Source organism: Pteronotus mesoamericanus, unplaced genomic scaffold (genome assembly GCF_021234165.1).
Source record: "Pteronotus mesoamericanus isolate MK-2021 breed Mesoamerican mustached bat unplaced genomic scaffold, CSHL_Meso_final contig_317, whole genome shotgun sequence".
Classification (NCBI taxonomy): domain Eukaryota; kingdom Metazoa; phylum Chordata; class Mammalia; order Chiroptera; family Mormoopidae; genus Pteronotus; species Pteronotus mesoamericanus.
In genome coordinates this window covers 3,349,123-3,372,692 of record NW_026555133.1, presented here as the reverse complement: position 1 = coordinate 3,372,692, position 23,570 = coordinate 3,349,123, and the positions used below count along the sequence as shown (strand labels likewise).

Here is a 23,570-nt window from a genome sequence, read left to right as displayed (position 1 = left end):
GCCTGTGGGATTTCCTGCAGATGAGCCTCAAGCCAACTGATGCATGAGGCCACGGGAGGCTCTGTGCCATCGACGGGGAGCAGCGGGGCTGGGACCACAACAGTGGCACTGGAGAAAGGGTCGGATCTGGAATTTATTTTGACCGTGGAAGCTCAAGGATGTCCGGACAGACTGTGCCCGTGGCCGGCCCAAGCCCCTTTTGCCTCCTGTGGGACTGGCCAAGCTTCTTTCCTCCCACAGGGGTCCCAGACGACGAGGATGTGGAGAACCGACGCCTGCTTTCTGGCACGGGGGCCTCCGCAGAGGACTTCTGAGGGCCTGCCCCGCAGTGAGGAGGTCCCGCCTGCCCTGCCTGCCGCCCTCCTGCTGGCCTCCACAGCGGCAGTGCCCCTGCTCACCTTTGGCTGTGGCTCAGGGACTCGGGCCGAGCTGCACCTGCCACGTCTTAGCTCCCAGCTAGAGAGCTGGCAGTGCCTGTGGTTGGGCTGGGAATGGAGTGATCAGCACCCTCCGTGGGAGGCCTGGGCCTGTGCCTGTACCCAGCACGCGATTGCTCCGGCCTGAGGTCCTCAGCCTGTCTGCCAGTCGGCCCTGATTAAAGTAAAGCCGGTACAAAGTCTGTGGATTTCAGGCCTTCGGACAATGATGTTATTTATAGTCTCGCCATGACTTGGCTGGCGTGGGAGCAGGAGAGGAAGCGGTGGGCAGTCTTGGTGAAGGAGGCAGGGCTTCCCCTGAAGTGGGGAAACTGAGGGAGCTGCTCAGATGGGTCCTTAGGCGTCCCCTCCCTGGGCTTCCCACTGTGACTCAGCTCTACAGGTTCAAGAGGGCACAGGACACCCCTGTTAGGGAATTCATCCTCTGAACAAAAGGTGGGGGCCAAATCTGTAATCTTGGGCATAGAGTTCGACTCGGGTGCTGGTGTGGGGGTGTGGCTTCAAGTTCCAGGGAACTACATGGGGGAGTGCTCGAGCCTGCACAGGGCCAGCCGCCCCTGAGCCCCACCGCGCTCATGTGGGGGTGCATGGTTCTCCTGGCCGAGCCTTGCTCTGCGCCCAGCCCCCACCCCACAGCCCACGCTCTGGCCCTCACACAGCCCATGGGGAGGGCTGGCTCTGTGGGACTCACACTTGCCACTGGGTTCAGAGCAGCTGGGCGCAGCGGGCCCGGCAGGAGATCAACAGCTTCCAGGCGGGCGGCATTGGGGCAACATGTTCTTTCCGCCTGTGAGCATGCGTTTCTCTCCCCCTCCCCTGGTGCCCGGCCAGGCGATCACTTGTCTGCTTGCTTATCTCCCCCTTCGCTGTGTGCCAGGCTGTGCCTGCCTCCCAGCAGCTGTGGGCAGAGCAGTGACCCAGCCCCATGCTCCCCTTCTGACTCTTGCTTGCTCCATCTCTGCCCCCTGTGGCGGCCTCCCTGTGCTTGTTGATGGACGGGACAAATTCCGGGAGCTAGACTCTCCGGCTCGGCCCACGCCTGTTCCCCTGAGCCAGCCCTCTCTCAGGAGAGGCCACCACTAGGTTGGCCAGGCCTTCGACCCACGATGTGACGCTTGGAGCTCATGAAATGGGGCCCGGGGAGCTGCCCCATTATAAAAAAAAAAAAAGGATTTGTGAGGATATTTAGTAAGAGTTCTGCACCCAATTACAAAGTGTGTCTGGGCGGGGGGCACGGTTCCTACACCACCAAACAACTGTCCCCAGCTGGGTGTCCTGTAACTCTACTCAGTTGTGGCACAGTCTACCCAGAGACAGTGTCAGGTCCTGCAGGTTAGGGGTTCAGTCCTACAGGCCCACTTCCCCCACTTTCAGATGCCAACTCCCAAGTCCGGGTTGTTACCTCTTCTAGGACCAACTGGTTATAAATCAGAGGTTCCCATGACCCCATCCTTGGGTTGGAATAACTCACGAGAGTGGCTCACAGAACTCAGGAAGCCCTGCACGGCTGAGGCGTGGCCAGCTAGAAGAGATACATGGGGCGAGGTGTAGGAAGGGATGAGGAGCTGCCAAGTCCTCTCCAGGGGCCATTCTCCCTAATCACCATGGTTCATCAATGCGAAGCTTCCAAATTCTGCCCCGTTTGGGATTTTAAGGAGGCTTCATTACATAGGCATGATTGATTAGACTATTGGCCATTGGCAATTGATCTCAACCTCCTGTCCCTTTACCCTTCTCAGAGGCTGGGGGGACTGGTGAGGCTGAAAGTTCTAACCCTCTAATCACGTGATTGGTTCTCCCGGCAACCAGCCCCCATCCTTAGAGGGAGTCCAAAAGTCACCTCGTTAACAAACAAGACACCTTTAGAGTTCTTATCACGGAGGAAATTCCAAGGGTTTTAGGAGCTCTGTGTCAGAAACTTATACTTCTTATAAATCAGAATATCAAACTTCGTTTCTCCTGAGAAGGAAGCAGCCAGTCTGTGGGAAAGCCAAGACGCTATAGTCCCTTCAGCACTTACTGGCTGTGTGACCCAGGCCCCTTCCTGTTCCCTCTGAGCTGCAGAGTCCCCAGCTATATGTAAGAGGTGTGTTGAATGTGGCTTTTCCAGCCCAGGCCTTATGTGGTTGTCACAGGCTGGGTCTAGGCCGGCAGAATCTCAGCTCCAGGATCTGAACCTTCCTCCCCATAGTGCTGCGAGGCTTGGCCCTCAGAAAAGGGCGAAGGCTTCTCAAGAGCCGCCCCCCCAGCCTCTGGCCCCCCCCCCCCCGCCCCAGAGCCCAGCAGCTGCGGAGAAAGATCAGAAGCCTCATTTGTGCCCATTTCAGAACAATGTATTGGTATCAGTAGGTGCCCATCTTGGTGTCAGGCAGGGAATCTGACTCCAGCCCTGCCCTTGGACTTCAAAGTCCAAGATAAGACAGAAACACTGCTAGGTCTAGTGAGGCACATTTTCGTGCAGAAGAAGCGATTACATCCCTCAGAGGCCTTTGTGGGATGGCCTAAGAGCTGGCAAATAGCAAGAGAAGGTGTGGGAAAGGGAATTCCCAGTGGAAGGAACAGGCCAGGCCACAGTACAGGGGAATGGAGCAGAGCTGTGATGAATCACGGAGGGGTATGGGGTGGCTGGGAAGGAGAGTATGTGGGTGCTTCAGGGAAGGGAAAGGAAGCAGGAGAGACTGGCTGGGACCGGAGGGGCTCAGATGCTAGCTGAGGAGCTGGGGTTTGAATCCTGTAACCGGGGATCATTTCTTCTGAGTCCAGTGTATTCTGGTGTTTGAGTTGCTGGACAGGGCTGGCGGTGCTTCCTGGGACTGAGCTAGAAAAAATGCTCAGCTAGGAGTTTATCGGATGTTAGCATCCCAAGTGTTTTGAGGCAGGGTGGGGGCTTTGGGGCTGGTGGGCTCCAGAGGGAGAGACCAGCACCAGCTCTGTCCTCTGCGAGCTGAGGTCACAGGTGTCCATCTGTGGGAGCTCAGCCACTCAGACTAGAGCAGGAGTGGCCACTAGAACACACCTGTCTGGCTTAAAGGGTACTTGCTTTGTAATCCCAGTTCCTGATATCCTGGACTTGTTTTTTGGGAATGTCACGAGGCAACATGCTGCTGAGCAGGTTGCGGCCCTCAAGCCTGGCCTGCTCACATAAAGCACTAATTGCTCTTTCCAGAAACACGCTGCATTCCAGGTTCCAGGCGTCATCCTGGCATGCCGGCGTGCCTGTCAGTGTGTGTGTGTGCTCGTGCATGCTCATTACTGTTTTGGTGCACAGGCATAGGAGGGTGTGTTTATAAGGCATTGATTAAAGTTCTTCCACCATTCTGACCTAAGGCTTGAAGAGCTGAACGTGTGCATCGAGGTGATTCCCCCAACCCTGGCTTGTTCCCCTGCAGCACCAGACATCAGTCTGTCTGTTTTATTCCCTGAAGTGTCTATCTTTCCTCCATGCCTGGGTGGGCCTGTGAGGTTGTTTGGTTTAATGCAGACTTTATAGAAAGGGCCGTCAGGGGGCAGCAAGAGGTATGTGACTGCAGGTGCTCCTTCCGCGTTGCCTTATCCGTTAGAGTTGTAGGGCTGTGTGCAACAGAAACTGACTATCTTAAGTAAGAAATTTGTTGGAAACATAGCAGGCATTCACAGAATCCATGGGAATATTGGAGATTCAGGAGCCAGGGCTCCTTGGGCCATCTTACTGGGGAGCTATCACCAAGTTCCAGACAAATTTTCCCTATTTCTTTTGCCACCCTGCTCAAGATTTAAAACACTGAGTGAGAGGGTCTCATTGGATCTTATGCCATGCCTTGACTTACAACTCCATTGAGACCAGGGAACCAGGGTGCTGATATTAAAGGGTATGGACTCTGAGCATCAGAACAAGACAGCCATGAAAGGAAAAAAAAGACCAACCAAACAAACAAAAAACCCAAACCCAAACCCAAACAAAACAAAGAAGGTGTTCACCGCAATGATCTTGGGCAGGCCACCAGGCCTCTGGCAGAGACATTCTCTCCATGGGAAAGGGAAAAGGCTGCACTCAGTGTCCTTCAAGGGATTCTTTATTTCTGATGGTAGGAGTCCATGATCAAAGGAGGCTGAAGCTTCTATAGTTTAGAAAGTGTTAAAAACATCCAAATTGCAGAACTGAAATGTGTGTGTTCGTGGGGACTCAGAGCCATCTGTTCTGAGCAGGAGAGAGAGGCAGAGATGAAGCATTCCGAACAAAACTCATGAGGCAGGCCTGGGCTGGGGCTCCAACAAATCCCATCTTGGCAATGCCAGGAGCAGAGGGGAGGGCCTGTGGGTGGTGATCGGTGGAGAAGGTAATCAAAGGGTGGACACAAATGGCATATGGAAGCTAATGGAGGGTGGAGTCAATCAGGGAGAAAATGTGTTTTCCAGAGGGGCCAGGAGAGAAATCTGGCTGGTTTCTGTGTTAGTCAGAGCAACAGACACACGCACATGATACAAATCAACACATAATTCTGAGCACCTACTAAATGTCATTTACTCATTCAGTCAACAAACATTCTCAGAACACCTCCTCAGTACCTATCTGCAGAGATGAATCAGACAGGGTATGGGCCCTCCAGGCTCACAGACTGGAAGTGGGTGAATGTGGGGGTGGGTGTGTGTGGGGGTGGGGAGTGGACATGATCACATACAAACATAATTAGCACAAAGTGTTTTGCATGATGAAGGGATGCACAGGTGACTCAAGTAGCCCAGAAGATGAAATAATATTTGTTCAGGTGACCCAGGGAGGGCTTCCTGGAGGAAGTCCTGTCTGTGCTCAGTTTCTAAAGGACAAGTGGGAGGAGGGAACTAGGTAGACAGGATAGGCAGAGCGTGACCGAAGAGCCTGGGGTGAGGGCGTTGCCCATATGACGCTCTCCGTGGTACTGAACCATCATTGCATTAATAGGAGGACAAGGGCTTTTGTGTTGAGGCGAGAGTAGGAACTATGATGTCTGTCCAGAAGGTATCCAGCCATATACTATGAAAAATAGAGATATTTATTGACTAAGATACAAGAGACAAGAAACATTGTACATAGGACAATCATGCCTCAGTCCCTTTCAAAGTAGACACCTTGGGACCTCGCACAGTTCTTCCAATTGCCATCAGCTGCCCTCTCATATTTTTCTGAATCTCACTGATGGTCTGAAATCTCTTCTCTTTGAAAGGTGATTTTAGTTTTGGGAAAAACCAGAAGTCACAGGATGCCAAATATGGGCAGTAAAAGTCTGAGTCACCTGGGTGATTTGATGTTTCTCAAAAAAACTCTGCACAAGACGTGATGCATGAGTGGATGTGTTGTCACGATGAAGCCACCAGTCACCAGTTGTCCATGGCTGCAGCCTTCTGAATCATCTGAATAGTTTCCATGGGGGAATGTTCAAGCTTAATGCAAAATCTGATGCAGATTCATTGATCTGCTCTCTCAGTCATTTTGAATGCGATGGCCACACAGTACACATGCTCACTCAATGTCGTCTACCACCCTCACTGACCAGTATGATGAAGTTGTCATTGTTCATGCATGTGCAATCCAGTCCACTCTCCTTGGCTGCTAGGTTACATCAATGTTGTGAACACTGTTCTCATTACATTAACAATGGCTGGACTTTTTCCAGACAGGCCTCATATACACCAGTGCCCCCAATTCCTGCCACTCCTCTTGGTTCCAGGAAGTACAGTAACTGTGAGTGAGTTTAGGGAGCTCAATTTTCAGTGTGGTGGAATGTAATTTTGAGAGATGTGCCGCAGTATCTGAAGCTGGAGATTGGCATGTGTCATAAAGAGTTATGAAGGGTCTTGGAGATCATGTTAAGGAACTTAGATATTTTTAATCCTGTAGGCAGTAAGGAGCCATGGAAAGGTTTTGTACAAGGTTAGTGATGGGGTCATATGTGTGATTTAGAAAATTGCTGGCAAGAAATATGGAGAAAAGACTGGAGGGGGACGTTGGGACAGGTGATGTGGAACTTTCAAAGGGTCTGAGTGAGACTGAGAGGTTTGTGCTAAGTCAGTAAGCAATGGAGACATTGGGAGATATTAAAGAAAAAAATGGACAGAACCCAGGTGAAGGAGCTGAGGGAGAAGGAGTCTCAAATGGCTCCCAGGCTTCCTGCTTGGTGACAATGTGGGTGATGGTGCTCTTTGTCAAGGGACAAATGATTCCATGGTGGGAGAGATTTAGAGGAAAGATGAGGAGTTCCATTTTGGATGCTCTGAGTTCCAGGTGCTGTGTGATGTCTAGGAGAGAATGTATGGAAGACCACACATGGGCCTACTACTTGGAGATGAGGCCACATCCAGAGATGGAGACTGGCGTGTCATGGGCACGGGACAATTGCTGAGAGCCGATGCGTAGGTGAGAGGCTGCCAAGGGAGGGTGTGCCAAGTGAGAAGGGAAGAGACTGAGGCCCCAGCCCCGGAAACACTGTCATGTAGGAGGGTGGGTAGAGAAGAGGTGGACTGAGCTCCCACTTATCAGCCTTGGGGGAGTTGGTGTTTTTCAGACAGTGTTCTGCAAAGCTCTAGACATCTCACATGATGTTCTGTGGTCTAGGACACATGGGTTGTGGCAGCCTGTACCTCCTCCTGGGAGCCTTGCAGTGTACAGTCTCAGATTAAAGGCTCTGAACAGTCCCTCGGTAAGGAAATCTACTTCTCTGTGTTTACCCCACCATTTCCCAAATATACTCCCCCCTGGAATACTGGTCACTAATGTCCTGTGCTCCATTTGTTTTGAAGTTATGGTCTAGACCTAATGAATGCTTATCAGAAGGCCCTTTAGCCATCATTGAGTTCAGCCTCACATTATGCCGGTGAGAAGACTGTGGCTGGGAGAAGCTAAGAGCAGTCTCTTGGGGCAACAGATGAAACACCGGACTGGGAGTAGATGCACCAGGGCTTAGTGCAAGCTCCATCATTTACTAGGTATGTGATCTCAGGCAGATCAGTTCTTTTCCCTGGAACTCAGCTCCTTCTTTGGCGATATGGAGATAAGAACCTTAGCTGTCCAGAGGCCTCCAGAAGGCCACTGTAACTCGCTCAGGACCACACAGCTGAAAAGATGAGGAATTTGGGGAGTGGGAAGGGCTCTTAAGGCTAGGTTTAGAGTCAAGGTTGTGCCTCACTCACAACGGGACACAGTTCACAGCCAGACACTGCTGTAGCTGGCTCCGTCGCACGTGCGAGGCATTGCCAGGGCCCAGTCTCAGCCCCATGGAGCTCTTGGGCCTGTCTTTGCCTTTTAGTCACCTATCACCCTAGGCCACCCATCGGACCTTCCCCCGTCCGGCTTGGCAGGCTTGAGCTCAGCAAGCTGGAAAGAGGCAGCGAGGCAACTTTCAGAATGAAATCTGCTTTTCTAACCCTCCCATCGCAGTCATTCATACCCAACACGCCGAAGCGTATTTTTAGTCACTTAGTAGAATTTAAAATACACCTCAAGGGCGCCAAAAACCACCAGCTTGGGGATTAGCTCTGCTCACGAGACAGTGGGGCGGGTGTGTGTGTGTTTGGGGGAGTGCCTTGTGCTGTGTCACCCGTTTGCTATGTCATAGCTCACTGTAGCCGATACCCTGCCTGTGGGCTTTGGGCCTGCGGGAGACTGCAGTAGGGACTGAGCTCCCAATCCCGGGGTTTGGTATCAGAGCCCTGGGTCATCACCATCCTTGTCCCTGACTGGTCACAGATCCACGATGGGGTCATTTCTAGGCCCTGAGACCTGCCTGTGAAACACAGGGAATAATGGTTTCTCAGGGTCTGTCCAATTCTGTACCATTCTGTCCTCAGTGTTTTGCTTGTACAGAATTTTAATTTCAATCAAAGCCTCAAACAGATGACTGGTGGGGGGGCACAGAACCGGGGCACAGAACCAGGGCACCTCTGAGATGGGTGACAGTGGTGACTGTGATTCTGAACACAGAAGCTACCCAGCCACTCTGCCTGGGAGACAGGACTCCTTCCACAAACCACTTACTGACTTCCAGATTGTCTGAATCTTGTCCTCCTATCTACCCCAGAGAGAAAAACTGAGACCAAGAGAGAGAAACAGACCCAGAGAGTTAGGACTGTAGCCCAGGGTCATTCCTCCCTCTAGAGCAAAGCTGGGCTGGGGTGGAGGCTTCTGTTTTCCACTCAGCCTGGTCCCTTACCTTGTGCACAGCTGGAAGGCTGACGCTTGGAGATGCCACACCCTCAGGAGAGGAGGCCCCTTCTTATTGCCCTGTTTCTAGTGGGCCCTAATCGGCGCCCTGGCTCTCCCTGCCAGCGGCTGCCTCTCTGTGAGACAGGGGGAGTAGGGTCCCAGTGCACAACACGAATGGGCCCAGGGGGAGCGCCCGTGGGAGGGTGACCTGGATTTCACTGGAGAGGTTGCCAACATAACCTTGTGTGCCTGTCGTAACCCTGGGTCCCAGGGGTCCCGGTCACGCTTCTTGGTTCTTACAGAGCTCTCCCTGAACTGATTAAATCAGTGCGGGTGAGCAGCGGCTGGGGCAACTACGGGTTCTTCTACAGGAGCCCTCGACTTAACTGAGACCCTCTCTCCAGGGCGTGCATATGTCTTGAGCTTGAGTCTTCAGCTGTCTCCTAGACTCTCCGTCAAGAGCCCACTCTCGTGTTACGGAGTGGGGAGGGAGGGCACTGAGTGGGTACTGGGGAGTCGTGCTTCCCGCACCCGGTTTCTAGCTCCGTAGCTCCCTCAAATTCCCTCCGGATCCTAGCCCACCTCCATGGTCGCGCGGCTCCAGCATGACTGCGCCCCCGTCGGGCAGAGGGGACTCTGCAGCTCGGCACCCCCCACCCCACCCCGCCGCCCCGCGGGGCAGCACGTGCGGGGCGGAGTTGTGACTCCAGCCTGGAGCTGATTGGGCGCGGCCTGGTGGGCGGAGCCGGACCTCAGCTGTCAGAGCCGCCGCGGCGGCGGCGACGGCGCACCGTGCTGAACCTCGGCTGCGCCGCACCCGGGGCTGAAGCGCAGGAGCCGACGGGGCCCGGTCGGGATGGTGCAGTGGCGGCTCCGCGGCGCGCACACGCACTGAGTGGGCCCAAGCTGGGCCGCACGCCCCCCGCGCCCCCCGCCGCCGCGATCCCGGCCGGCATGATGTGCCTGGAATGCGCCTCAGCGGCGGCGGGCGGCGCGGAGGAGGAGGAGGCGGACGCGGAGCGGCGCCGGCGCCGGGGGGCGCAGCTAGGGACTAGCGGAGCTGGTTGCTGCGGGGCGCGGGCAGCGGGCGCCGCTGGAGTCGCGGCCGCCGACGATGAGGTGCAGACGCTGTCGGGCAGTGTGAGACGGGCCCCGTCGGGACCTCCAAGCACCCCCAGCACCCCCAGCTGCGCAGCCGCTGCCAAGGGCCCGGGCGCGCAGCAGCCCAAACCCGCCAGCTTGGGCCGCTGGCGGTGGGCAGCCGCCGCCATCCTCAGCTTGGGCAACGTGCTCAACTACCTGGACAGGTACACCGTAGTAGGTGAGCTAGTGCCCCACCCAGCCCGACAACGAGGACCCCCCGCCTCGAGGTACCCCGGGGAGTCTTTGGTCCCAGACCTTCTATATCCAAGCCTTACGGGGGTTCCTAAGGGTCCTCCGCTCAGGCACAGCTGGGCAAGTGATGCCCCGCGACCCATGGGTCCAGTCCAGGGACCACCCCCCGCCCAGGGCCAGGGGTTGGGGGAGCCCCCACCCCTGGAATAGCCCACACGTCCTCGCCAGCCCTTGACGTCCCATCCGTTGTCCTCTTTTCTGAGAGTCTCCTCTATGTCTCCGCCTTCTCGCCTCTGCGCCCCCTTCCGCCCCCGCCTCAGATTTTCGGTCCTCTCCTCCCCTTCCCCCAGCCCAGGCGGTCTGTGGATCTGTAGCCGGTCAGTTCCTTCCTTCCTCCGCCGCCTCCACTCCCCTGCGTCCCTGCGGCGAGTGCGCGCGCCCCTTGCGGGTGTGCACTAGGGGAGACCAAGTGTGTGAGAGGGGGCAGCGCGGATGTGTGTGTGAGCGTGTGAGTGTGTGAGCGCGTGGCTGACAAAGGCTCGGGGCTGCGGGGAGAGGAGGGAGGGGCGGGAGCGGGTCCGTGGCGCCTGGGGACCCAGGATGCGGTTTGCAGCTGGCCCTGGCCAGAGGCCTGTAGACGCCTCCCCCTGCTCTATGGCGTCTGGGGCCTGGGGTAGGACGCAGGCCATTGAGGCTAGGGAAGGGTGGCCTCATCTTCTGTGAGCATGTCTAGGAACCAGCCTTTGGGGCCCATAGAACAACCCGGTTCCGATCCCGGGTTTGCCTCTCCTGCGCTTTATGTGTGACCTTGGGCCAGTCTCAGCTTGTGTTTAGGTCTGTCTCCCTGTTTGTGAGGTGGTTGATCCCTGGGCCCTTTGGAGATGGAATTCCAGTCTGCTCTCTTCTCTCCCCTAGTTCTCAGGATCTGTGAGTGGGGACTTTCCCTAGTCCGAGCTTCCCCTCTGCGGGAACGGTGCAGCCTTGGGAGGAAAGGGCTCTGTCCAGGCTGGCACAGTGGGGGCTCTTTGCTGGAGGAGAGCTGTGCCAGTATACCTGGCACGCTGATCCAGAGTTTGCCTAACCACAGCTTAGTAAAATCTGGAACTACCAAAACAAAACAACAAAACAAAACACCGAAAACCCAGGAGGAATTTTGGACGGACTTTAAAGAGAACTTTGTGGTGATAGAGAGGAGCGTGGTGGCATAAAGCAGATGCTACCTGGGTCCCTTTCTCTGGGCCTCAGCCTCCTTCTCTGTTATGGGGATTTTGCGTCAAGCGGAAGGGAAGCACTCTCGTGGGAGAGCAGGGGCTTCCCCCTTTTCCCACTCCTGCTTTCAAAACCTTTGGCTCCCTCTGTCCCTCCACTGCAGGTGGGCAATGGGTACAGGCAGCACCTGTTTCTTGGGTGGGCTTTCCCCGGGAGGCTTTTACTTTGCTCTGGTAAACAGGAATATGCAGTATGGCCCAAATGCACTGGCCCACCGTGCATGTTCCTGCCTGGGACCTGGGAGATGAAGCGCTACCCTAAGATGGCGAGAAGTCAGAGAACGTTGGGACTGTAGTCAGTGCAAAATAGACTTCTGTGTACAGAGGGGGAAGCCGGGGCCTCTGTACTACCCTGTCCAAGATGGCCTGCGGTGCGCACAACAGGATGGCATTAGATCTCCCAGTAAAGCTTGCCTAGGAAGAGGTTTTCCACCCCTTCTCAGCTGAGCACTGGATGGTGCTGCTTCTGGCAATGTAGCACTTCCCAACATGTGTTTTCCCGGCCCCAGATCACCCCCTCTGATATTCTTAGGGAAGCTGACTCGACCAGGGGCTGAGGGGGAGAGGGTGGGATCAGGGGGTCTGGTGCTCATCTGCCCCCACACCAACGTGGGTGGGCTTTGGGCCACAGAGTCAGAATATCAGAATGGCGGAAGAAGATAGGAAATTTCTGGTGCATTGGTAAGGGGGGATGGGGAGCAGTGGCTACAAGGGGCATGGGCAGTAGGGAGGAAGGCCCGGAAAGCCCTGTGCAAACACCCGCCTGGGGTGTGCATCCCCTCTTTCCCAGCCAGGGCCAGGGCTCGTGCACGGCCGCGCCTTAAACACACGGCGCACACAGATTTCCTCTCCGGATAGGCCTGGCTTCTCTCCCTCTCTTTATGGTGGATTTCCCCCACAGTCCCCTGGCCCCAAGTTCAGTTGTTAGGAAGATTTACTGTCTCTATGGCAACTACAAAGACTTGCCGGTCTTGGGAAGGGGCAGGGGAAGGCTCATCCCTGGTCTGAGTCCACCTGCTTCTGGCTGACCCAGCTGAGAAAGCGAAGGATGCTGACCCTCTGCTGCTCAGCCACTTTTGATGTTCTCCGCCCCAAGAACCTCACACTCTGGTCCTGGCCTCCCTCTCATAAAAGGGAATTACCACTCTCTTCCTTTAAGTCGGTCCTATGAATTTCTGTCTTCATGGTACAGATCAGCTCTGTCCAAAAGGAATTTAATACAAGCCCCATATATAATTAAAAATTTCCAGTAGCCACATTAAAAAGGTAAAAAGAAATAAGCGGACCAAATTAATAGATATTATTCAACCCAATATACCCAACACATTTCAGCATGTAATCAATATAAAAGTTATGAATGGGGTATTTTGCCTTCTTTCTCATACTGAGTTCCGACATGCAGTGTGTGTTTGACATTTATCACGCATGTCAGTTTAGACAAGTTGTGTTTCAGGTGCTCAGCAGACACAGTGGCTGGGGTCATGCTGTGCACAGTGCAGCTCTAGTGTTTTTGATGCTAGAGTTTGGATCCAGGCTCTTCAACTACCAGCTGTGTGACCTTGAGGGTGTCGCCTGAGCCTTCCGGGTGATCATCTCCTTCCTTCCGCCTCTGGGGTCGTGTGGAGCAAATGGGACTGGCTCTTAGGCCTCTGGGACAAGGCCAGACTCTCAGGAGAGCTGCACAAATGTCAGCTGCCGTGTCTCTCATGCCTCTGTTCAAGCTGTGCCCCAGCCATGACACCCTTCCCACTCTTCTCTGTTTCACACAGTCTCTTTGAGGACACCGTTTTGAACCCCTCCCTCCTCCACCAGGGCTGGTCTCCGTCCTGGGAACAACTGTAGGTTCTGCCTCTGCCCTGGCATTCCCAGCGCCACCCAGCGATCCAGCTAATTATGGCCTGGCCTCCCCGCCCTGAGAACCCCCTGCGGGCCAGGCCTTGGAGCACAGGAGGAGAGCCCTGCTCCCGCTTTCCTCCCTGAGTGATGCTTCAGTTGGATGAAACTGAGGTGGCCTGGAAACCAACCCTTCTCAGCTCTTCCCTCCGCTGCCTTGTGCGGATGGGGACACTGATGCCTGGAGAGTGCACGCACTTATCCAAGGTCACGCGCAGGGCAGAGCAGAACCAGAACCCCCAGCGCAGCGTTTTCTTGGTGGAGGTGGGGCTTGACGTGCCCCCTGCTTCTGGCTGAGAAACTCAGAGACTCTGGGCCCACGGGTTTCGGCTCAGTTTAACAGAGGCAGTCTGAGCTCCCCCAGGGCGCGTGGCTTCTGCTCCCATGGCCCCTACCAGCCTGGCAGCCACCCACTCTTCTTTCTGAGTCCATCCGTGGCTGCCGGGTTAGGAGAAGGAGGGAGCCCCTTTGGTGAATATCCCAGGTCCGCTCTTTCCCTCTTTGCTTCTTGGTGCCAGAGTCCCTCTGCCCCTGGGCTCCCATTCTCTCATCTGTAAAGTGGAAGCAGAGCTAGGGGTGTAGGTGGAAGCCTCTTGCTTCTGGAAACAGCCCTCAAGACGGGGTGGGGCCTGGTGCTGGCCCTGTGCGTGGTTGGAGAATGGCTATTTGAGATCTGGGATCTCATCTTCTCCGGGGTACCTGTCCCTTCCTACGTTCTTTTCCTTTGCTCCATGGCAGATTGGTGCTTGAAACTGGGTGGGGCGGGGGCTGGTGAGGAGAGGCAGAACCCTGCCCTGGGGGAGTCCTTTTCTGCCAAAGAAGCTGAGACCGGTATCCGTGGCAACCACTCACTAACACAAACCTGGAAGGAGAGCTGAACACAGGGACCCAGCCAAGAGCACAAGCCTGGCAGGGCCTGGGGGCTTCCCCAGACACCTGAGCTGGGTACAGGAGAGGGCTGCCAGGCTGGGTGTCTGGTCGAGTCTGGACAGAGCTGACAGATGGGGAAATGCGGGCCCAGGCTCTTTTATAGAATCACCTGCGTGGGTGGAGGCCAAGTTAAGCCTCACCTTTGTGGCTATCTTTGTAGATGCGGATAGTCAATACCACCTCCATGCTGCCTCCTTGGGTGGCCCTGCCTTGGCCTCTGCCACATCATCACTACCACAAGTCTGCAGGGCAGGGTGTCCCAGGGCCGCATTCCAGAGCACCTGCCTGGCAGGTCGGCCCTCAGGTGGACAACAGACCAGCCAGGAATGCCCACACCCTAATGACTAACTGCCAGCTGCCCATTTCCTTCATCCTTCTTCCTCCTCAGGCATCTGTGGTTGATTTTGCCAGCTCCTTGGCTGTGCTGTGGACCCATCAGAGGACATGCCTTGAAACTCACCGTTGGGCTGGGACCCAGGGCCATTGAATGCCCCAGCCTGTGCCTTTGTTTCCCACTTTCTGAGTGGGGCCGGCAGGCTGCAGCGCTGTAGTTTACAGCCTGATCTGTGAGTGAGGCTGCCCGGGTCAGAGCTGCTCACACAGGAAGGAGCTCCATGTCCCTTCCCCAGAAAGGAAGTGGCTTTTGTTTCTGCCCACGTGCGGACTCCTGAAATCCTGAGAGTAGAGAGGGAGTGAGAGGATGGAAGCAGAGGGGACACTGGCTTGATCCCCAGGCTCCTGGGGCTGGGCTCCCTGTTGGGCTCTGAAAAGCTCCTGGGCTGAGTACCTGGCTTTGCCGGACTTGCTGTGTGACCTGATGGAGACCCCAACCCTCTCTGAGCCCTGGGTCCACAATAGGTGGTTTTGCTTCTCTCTTTTTGTGGTCAGGGCCTTGCTCCCAAGGGTAGCGTGGGGCACTTGGTCTCAGGAACTCGTGTCCGCTGGCCCCGATCTCTCCCTGCGCCTCCCTCCCCCAGGAGAGCCCGCTCTGTCCCCACAGGGGCTGCGGCAGCCAACCTGTTTCCGTGGTGGACCTCAGTGGCGCCTCTGCCCTCCTTCCAGGAAATCTTCCCCAGCTCTCCGGGCTGAGCCAGGCACCCAGTTCCTGCTTCTCAGCTGCTCTCTATCCCATATCCATCCCAGCACCTACCCTCGGGTAGCGTGCCTGTCTCTCTCCAGCCTCGAGGGGCTGAGCCTGGTTGTCTCTGTGATCTCAATATGTGTGGGGGCTGGCACAGGCTTGGCTCTTGCTGATTGGCTTGAGCGGCAGAACTGGGCTGACCCAGACCTGCCTGGCCCCCAAAGTCCTTCCTTCTGAACTGAAGGGGCCGTGAAAGGTTTGAACAACCCTAGATAAGGACCAGGCCCCTGCTGCTAACACCAGGGCTTCTCTCTAGGTGGCCGGCACTACCCTTTTGCTCTGACCAGGTCACACAGCGAGCTGTGGGACCTCACACCCCCGGGAAGGAATTTGGAGAAGTGGTCAGCATGGTCTGCCTAAACTCTCAGCCCTGACAGGGAGGCCCCTCACCCGCATGCTGGGCAGAATGGCTTCTGTACGTTCAGGAGGGCACTGTGGTGGCTCTGCTCAGTCTCTTGTGCAGAGAGGGCACTAGAGGCAAAGGGCTGGCCCCAGGCCACACAGTGGGGTGGTCTGCTCCGGGCCCGGCCCTCTCCTGGTAGCTGGCTGGGAAGTCGGCAAAAGGAGCCGTGGGGGAGATGTAGCAGAGGACAGAAGCAGTTGCATTACAGCAAAAATAGGCAGGAACAACGTGCTCACCAGAGCTTGGAGGTGGGGCTGGGTCCCAGCTTCCTACCTCCCCTCTGTCCTCTGCCATCATGGAGACCTTGCTGGGGTCTCCCTGCTACCTGGTAGCTCCAGGAGGTCTTCGTGGTCCCTTCACTGTCAAGCATGGCTTTTCCAGTGGGGTCCCAGGAGGCAAGGAGCAGGATTAGGCTTTGTGAACTGTAAAGGGCCTGGGAAGGGCGGTGTTACTTGGCCACACACTGTGTCTCGTACCCATGTGAAGGCTGTGGATGTGGATGTCGAGAAGGGTCTGGTTGCAACCTCTTCTCTGGGTTTTGCTGGGGTGAGGCCAGGTCTGGAGCCTGGAGGCCAGCTCAGCCTCACTCCTGCCTGTTTCTTTGGCCTTTGCTCCCTTCACTTTCTGAATCTCAATTTTCCACCCCAGAAGTGGGTGCGGAAGTTGCTGGCCCCCTTGGCCACCGAAGCAGCACGCCAGGAGAAGCTGGGGGTCTGTGGACTTGAGTGGTGCCATTTTGGGGTCTCCTCTCTCTCTCTCCCCACACCTTCCCTTATCTTACGACTGTGGTCATGCAGGCCAGGCCCTACGAAGATCATGAGGAGAGTTTGGCTACCTTGTCCTCTGTCCGGTATTCTTGGGGGCCTCTGAGGTAGGACAGGGCCGGGGACGCTGAGCTGGGAAAGGAGTGGCTGTGCAAAGCCCCCAAATTGCTAAGGCTGAGCCTGGTTCCAGGAAAGCTGGCCCCAAATGATAGACTAGAACCACAGGACAGAGGCCAGGCTGCCTGTCCCCACCCACTCTGGGCATAGAGATTTGGTGGGGAGAAGGGAGGGCTCTCTGAGCTCCGGGGGTGGTTCCTCTCTGGGGCTGGCAGGCAGGGCTCTTGGTAGGGAGGGGCGTTATGGTCTCCCGCTGGAGTGTTCTTCAGGGGGACAAGTTTGGAATCTAGATGCTCTAGGGAGGGCGGAGGGCCTCTCCAAGGGACTGAGACTCTGGGACTGGGGATCTCATACTCATAGTCCCTGAAGGAATGACCACTAAGCTGTTCTGACATTAATGACCCAGGTTTGTAGGGCAGCACAGGGTTAGGAGGGTCCGCATATGCAGAACAAATGCGACAGAGATTTAGGATGGACCTAGCAGGGACGCACGGGGATCCGGGGTCACTCTCATGGGTGACCTGAGGCTCACAGGAGGGCCCAGATGCTGCTGGAGCCGCTCAACTTGTCCGCGGTGGACAGGGGGCAGGATCTTGCCCTGGTGGAAGTTCTGGGGCAGGTATAAGTGTGTGTGCTCGAGAGCCTGGGTCCCCAGCTCAGGGACTGCCTTGGCCCAGTCCTCTCAGGCTAAAGTGGAGGTGGGGGGGGGTGGATGTTGTCAGCGGGGCCAGGCTGTGGTTTCCCAGCCTTAGCCATCCAGAGCCAGGTCAGCAGAGCCAGGCCCTCAGGCCCCTGTAATTACTGGGGTGGGAGCTGTGGCCCGGTGTTGAAGCAGCGGTGAGACGGGAGTAAGCCAACTCGGAGGCCTCCACAGGGGCACCAGGGTCCCTCCGAGAGGGAACAACCAATGGCAGCCATGACCCATCCCTTCAGGCCCTTAGGCTCTGTCTCTTGATAGCCACCCTCGTTTTGGAGAAGAGATCCCTGAGGTGGGAGTTCCCATTGTTCTCTACCTGGCTCGGGCTGCTGCCTCATGAGTTAATGATCTGTGATAACGTTTATTGACTACCCACTATGTGCCAGGCATCATTCTAAGCACTTTACATGGATCAACCCTCACAACAACCCTAGAAAGCAGATCTTAAAATTAAGCCATATTACAAAAGAGGGAACTTGCACAGAGAGGTTAAGTAACTTGCCTAGGGTCACAGAGCAGAGAAGGTAGAGAGGCCAGGGTTTGAATTGAGATGGCCTGACTCTAGAGCCCATGTTCTTGTGAATTCAGCTCAGTTGCCTGCTGCTCTGAGAGACAGGGCGAATGGGGAGCGATGACGACTGTGCTGGGGGCAGTGAGCTTGAGCAGCAGGTGGCCTGCCCTGGCTGATGAGGCAAGAAGAGACCTCAGGATTACAATGTTCCTCCCTTGCATCTGAGGCTGGTCTGAGCTGGGGGCTCCTGAGGTCATTGTGGATTTCCTTGTACACCTTCGCCTTTCTGAGGACCTGGTGATATCAGCAGGTTGGGGTCTAGACCTGGCTTCTCCAGGGGCTACTGAGGGACGAGCAGTGATGGGGATCGCTGTATCTGTGACCAGCCAGCTGGGTGAGTCAGGCCAGATGCCGCCCAGCTCTGGGGTTGCCCTTGCGGTTACAGGCCCCTCTCCAACAAGAGCCACAGAACTGGGGTAGGTTGGGGGTGGGGCACCCCGGCAGATGTGATTCTGGATCTGGGCTCTGGATGAAGTGGACCTTAACAAGTGGACATGGACACCCCAGGAAGAAAGCATGGCTAGAGTCAAGGCTTGGAGTCCGCAGGCTGTGCTGTGCAATTCCCAGCGGCCTCAGCCTGGCCGGGCCGGTGGTTTCCAGTCACCCTCGCTGCATGTTAATAGATCCCTGCGTCTCACGTGTGGACAGGGTGATTGTGCAGATGTGGATCCCGGAGGCCTCAGATGCTAGAGGAAACCTGGCCTTCGCTGGGTGGCAATGGGGAGCCACGAAGCATTGTTGGGCAGCCACACCAATGAGCTAATGCAGGTCACACGCTTAGAACAGTGTCTGGCTCATGGAAGGCATTAGTACTTGTTAATAACCAGGCTATTGTTGTTAGTAGTAGCAGTGTTACTGAACCAGTGGTCTGGGCCAGTGGATTTTGAAGAGCACATGGGTAACTCTGAGTCACATCCAGAGGTGACAACGCCGGACCGTTGGTGTTAGCTCCTTGGGTCACTGCCTGTGGTCTCTGAAGCCCAGCCCAGCACTTAGTAGACCGATAAGTGCCTGTGAGATGAGGCTGAGCGAGGGATGCTCGATGGCCAGGAGAGGCTGGAAGCAGGGAGCCCGGAGAGGAGGCCAGGCGGTGAGGGACAGGACCGCTGGGCCCATTCATGGACCCGTGGGAGGCGAGGGTGTGTCATAGCGGACTCCCAGGTGTCCGGCCTGGGTGGTGCTGTGGTGCCACTCAGGGAACGGGGTCCAGGTGATGGAGCAGGGGACTCGGAATCCAGGTGGCTGGGGCACTTAGGGAAGAGAGAGTCTGTCGATTAAACCACTGGGAGGTGGTTGGTTTCAGGAAGTGATGGAAGCAAGGACATAAAGTTGGGGAGGGGTGAGAACTCTTGTAAGAATGTTAAAATTTTATTTATTTACTTTTTAGAGAGAGGAGAACGGAGGGAGAAAGAGAGGTAGAGAAACAGCAATATGTGAAATAAATATTGATCAGTTGCCTCTCACATGTCCCCAACTGGGGACCCGGCCTGCAACCCAGGCATGTGCACTGAATGGGAATCGAACCGGCAACCTTTTGGTTCACAGGCCAGCATTCAATCCACTGAGCCACACCAGCCAGGGCTCTTGTAAGAACTTTAGCTGTGAAGGGGGAGAGAGCAGAAGCAGTTGGCAGAGGGGACAAGTCAGGATTGCTTTCACCACTAGGGTGAGAGAGATGTGAGTGCTTTTGTAGGCTGCTGCGCAGGAGATAGCAGTGACGGAGAGGCTGAGAGTACAGACTCAAACCAGGGGCAGGCCTAGGGCAAGATCCCCGGGAGGCAGGAGGGACCGTCAGCCTAGAGGGGACAGTTGGGCTTAGACAAGGGGTGAGACCCTCAGGAGCTCAGCAGGAGTATAGGGGCTCAGTGAATGGGAAAACTCAGTTGTTCTTGCTGTTTCAGAATGTTTTCTGGCCTCAGGGAGAAGGACCCTGCAGGCAGAGGGCGATTCTGGCTCTGGATTTGGGGTGACTGCCTGGAGATGCCCGGAGAGGGCCGCGTGTGGGCTGGGAGCCCCACCTTGCATGCCCCTGGCTGCGGGGCTGCTGGAGTGGGTTTGGCCTGAGCTGTAGGAGGCTCTTCCTGGGCGTGAGGCCCGTCCTGTGACCCACCAAACCTCAGCCTCCAGGAAAGAGGCTAAAAATAAGGCTGTGGTGAAGAAGGGTGGGAGAGTGTGGGTCCAAGCCAGGCTGGAGCCCAGAGGAAAGTCTGAGACGACCGGCCAGGCTGCTGTGACACATGCTTCCCGTGCCCGTGGCCAGTGGGACCTTGTCCACTTGTGGCCATGGCTCCTTCCAGGCTTATAAGAGGGAAAACAACCCAGAGAGGCTTAGGCAGGGCCTGCACGAGGCCCTGCTTCCAGGGAAGGTTCTCTCTGGCCACTGCCTGGAGCTCAGGCCTTCGACCTAAGCCTGGGTTCCGCGGGGTGCTGGGGTGGGGGTATCCAAAGCGTCCCGTGTCTTGGGGTCTAGACTGCCTGGGTCCTCGCAGGGACCAGGGAGTGCCATCTGGGTGTAGAGAAAGGAGCTCTGTGCAGTAGAGGAGGTCAGGGAGGCTTCCTGGAGGCAGAGGCAACCGCTGGGCCTTGAAGTCATGGGAGGGGGACTGTGTCCAGGTGGGTGGCTAGAATGTGCCTGGGGAGGAAGCAAGAGTGTTTTTATTTGTTGTGCACACAGGCCATCTTCATGATGACCGGTGGGCCTGCAGTGACTGTGGATCCATGTCCTCCTTTTGGCTGTGGATGAGGACCCACTGTTCAGGGGTTCAGGGGCTCAGGGGGAGCTTTGTCCTCCCACCGCTTCCTCACTCTACCCATCCTTACCCAGGACCTAAATAGTCCCTGTTCTCGGTTCTGGAGATGACTTGCCGTGGCTCCAGCCGCAACGGGCTCCTGGTTGGGTTGGGAAGGAGGTGGACACTCATAGATTTGTCTGTGCATCCACTCCACATGCGGTCACTGTGGGCGGCTGTGTCCTGGGCCCTGGGCTGTGGGGCAAGAGCAACCACACAGAAGCCATGCGGCAGAAGAACAAGCCTTGGTTCTGGCAATAGACCTGGTTTCAGATCTCACCTCTGACACCTTAAGTTGCTATATGCAAGTTATTTCACCTCTCAGAGCCTCAGTTTCCTCAGATGTAAAATGGGGATAATCATTGTAGACAGCAGTGTAGGCAGCAAGGGGACGATTACTGTAGATACACACATATTCAGGTAGAAATACTACCTGAAAGCCCCGCACAGTACCTGGAACTTAGCAGGAACCAATAACTGGTGGCTTTTAGCTCCTGGCTACAGTAGGTTCAAGGAGCTCATATCCATGTCCCTATGTGTCTTCCCTGTAGAGCTAACTAATCCTGGTGTGCAAGTGCTGAAACAAGGATGGGCAGGGGCAACTGACTTACTGAGGTTGGTGGAAGGGGGAGAAATCAGGGAAGACTCCCCAGAAGAGGAGGCACCTGAACTAGTCTTGACGGAGTAGCAGGAATTAGCAGTCAACATAGCTGTGCCACAGTAGGAGAGGAAGCATGAGTAACTGGGGGGCCATGAGTAGTTTGCGGTGCTTGTAGTATGGGTTGGAGGGGTGGTGTCCTGAGACATGAGGCTGGAGGGTGGGGTTCGCAGGGCTGGCAGAGCCGAACCTGCAGCTGGTGGCCCGGGGAAGGGGCCTGCGTCCTCCCGAAGCCCTGGGGAGTCACCATTGATGGTGACTATGTGAGGGATGTGATCAGACATCCCTCCACACATCCATCGGGAGGGGAGCAGGTCCTGGCTCAGGAGTGGGAGTGGACTGTGGGGTCGGAGGTGAGTGTGGGTGGCTCCCCAAGATCAGGCCCAACAGTGCCACCGTATCCCCGATGGAACTCTGGGCCTCTGAGGCCAGGTCAGGACACCCTGGGGGTCCCACTTGGTGGCTCTGCATTCCACAGGCCTGGGCTCGGCCTCTGGCTTCTGCTTTCAAGGCAAGGCCACAGCCCGCCCTGGTTATTAAGTCATTAACTAGGTCTCACACGGCCTCTTCATTACGGGTAATTATGGTAAATCCACTGTGGACATTAACAAGGAGGAGGCCCGCTCCTGTCGGCTATCAGGCTGCTAGGACAGCAGCCGGGCTGACCCGCAGCCCGGGACATCGCCCCGCATCCCAGCCTTGGGTCATGGGAGGGACACTGAGCCCTGCTCTCCCCACTTACACCCTCAGGCACCAGATGGGTGCCTTGGGGATTCAGTCCTTGGGGATTCCGCCTTCACGTGGTAGGACCTTGAGCACGCGGCTTAACTTCCTGTGCCTCAGTTTCCTCATCTGCCCAGTGGAATAATAGTACAATAATAGGGTTGTATGAGGGTTAAACTAGCAAAGCACTTAATGCTCAATAATTTGAACCATCCTCATTTCAAATCCTGACATCATTTTCTTCATCATCATCATCATGAAGAGCCTGGGAATCCCCTGAAGGCAGGCTCTAGCCCCTTCCTCTGTCCCCTGCATGGGGAGCCCTGTCTCCTCCTCCTTCCTCCACTCCCTTCTCAGTGCAGGTGTGTGGTGGTCAGGGGGGTCTGGCCTGTGACCCAGCTTCTTGGTGTCCTTAGAGAGAAGCAGAGGTTGAGGGGAGCTCTGGGCCCTCGGGGCTGGGGGTGTGCTTACTCAGGGCCCTGGTGGAGCACCATGAGAGGTGAGGGGGGCCCAGGAGCTTGCTGGCCCCCATGCAGCCATGGCTCTGTCTATTCACAGCCAGGGGTGGTTCAGGCTGCTCCTCCCGCCAACATGCAATGCCCTAAAGGGGGAGCAGGGGTGGCTGGGACTTGGGAAAAGGAATCTCTTTCCTCTAGAAAAAGCAAGCCTGAAGCCCCACCTGCTTCCTTCTGCATTGGAAAGTTGGGGGCCCTGGTTATAATCCTGAGGGCAACGGGCTGAGTGTGTGCACGCATGTGCACTCCGTGCTGGTGAGCAGGTGCGAGCATTGCCTGTGAGCCCCTCAGCCCTGTCCCAGACCGGTAACTTCCCTGGCAGCTTTCAGCAGCTGCCCTCGTGCTCACGGGGCTGCAGGCTTGGTGGTCTTCCCTGAGGGCAAGGTGCACGCCTGTCCCTCACTCAGGTCAGGCTTGGGCCAGGTGGGCAGAGAGGAAGCTTGGCTGCCTCACTGGGCTGAGTAACCACGGGGCAGCCTGGCCTGCCTGTGCCTCGGGCCCCTGCAGTGGCCGAGGGAAGGGGTGAGATCCTATCCCCAGGTGAGCGCAGGTGGCCAGTGGGGCAGGATGGGAGCTTGACCTCCAAGGTCCCCGGTGGCCTAGCTAAACTGGGTGGGGTGGAGTTGTATAGATGGGGCCAGGCTGAGTCCTGCAAGGGGGAGAGAGGACTGGGCTGGGAGTGGGGGTCACCTGTGGGGGAGAGGGGCACCGGCATCAGGCGATCCAGTAAGCACCGTCTGTCTTTCCCTCCAGGTGTCCTTCTGGATATCCAGCAGCACTTTGGGGTCAAGGACCAAAGTGCCGGATTGCTGCAGTCAGGTGAGTCCACGACCCCTGCCAGACACTGGTCCCCTCTGTCCTGGTGGGCCATTCTCTGCTGGGTCTCTTACCAGCCCTGACTGGTTGGAGAGAACATGAGCTTTGTGTACAAATCCCACCGTTGCTGCTCACAAAGGCACCCCTTCTCCAGCCTCTGCTTCTCTTCTTGCCAAAGAAAAATCACACCTGCCCTGAGGGGCTGTGGGAGACATAGTGTGCAGGCCGAGGGCCCAGCTCCCTGAAGGTGACCTCTGGGGGCCTCATGGGGACCCAGGGATCCGGGTTTCACCCTGAGGCTGGTGGAGAGAGCTCCTCTCATCAATAAGTTGGGCACTGTCAACAGAGCTTTGGCAAC

The 23,570-nt window shown here is 56.3% G+C and overlaps 2 protein-coding genes across 2 annotated transcripts in view; both read left to right on the top strand.

Annotated features, from left to right (window-relative positions):
* SPNS3 (SPNS lysolipid transporter 3, sphingosine-1-phosphate (putative)) overlaps positions 1–314 on the top strand; it is a 41,164-nt gene extending 40,850 nt beyond the window's left edge. Inside the window, exon 12 of the mRNA XM_054575643.1 lies at positions 241–314. Coding sequence (XP_054431618.1) covers positions 241–314 — 74 coding nt within the window. The remainder of the gene's footprint in view (positions 1–240) is intronic.
* A 9,217-nt stretch (positions 315–9,531) lies between these two features.
* The window catches only part of SPNS2 (SPNS lysolipid transporter 2, sphingosine-1-phosphate), a 37,540-nt gene continuing 23,501 nt past the window's right edge, over positions 9,532–23,570 (top strand). Inside the window, exons 1-2 of the mRNA XM_054575860.1 lie at positions 9,532–9,913; positions 23,150–23,215. Of these exons, the coding sequence (XP_054431835.1) occupies positions 9,547–9,913; positions 23,150–23,215 (433 nt within the window). The 5' untranslated portion in view covers positions 9,532–9,546. The remainder of the gene's footprint in view (positions 9,914–23,149; positions 23,216–23,570) is intronic.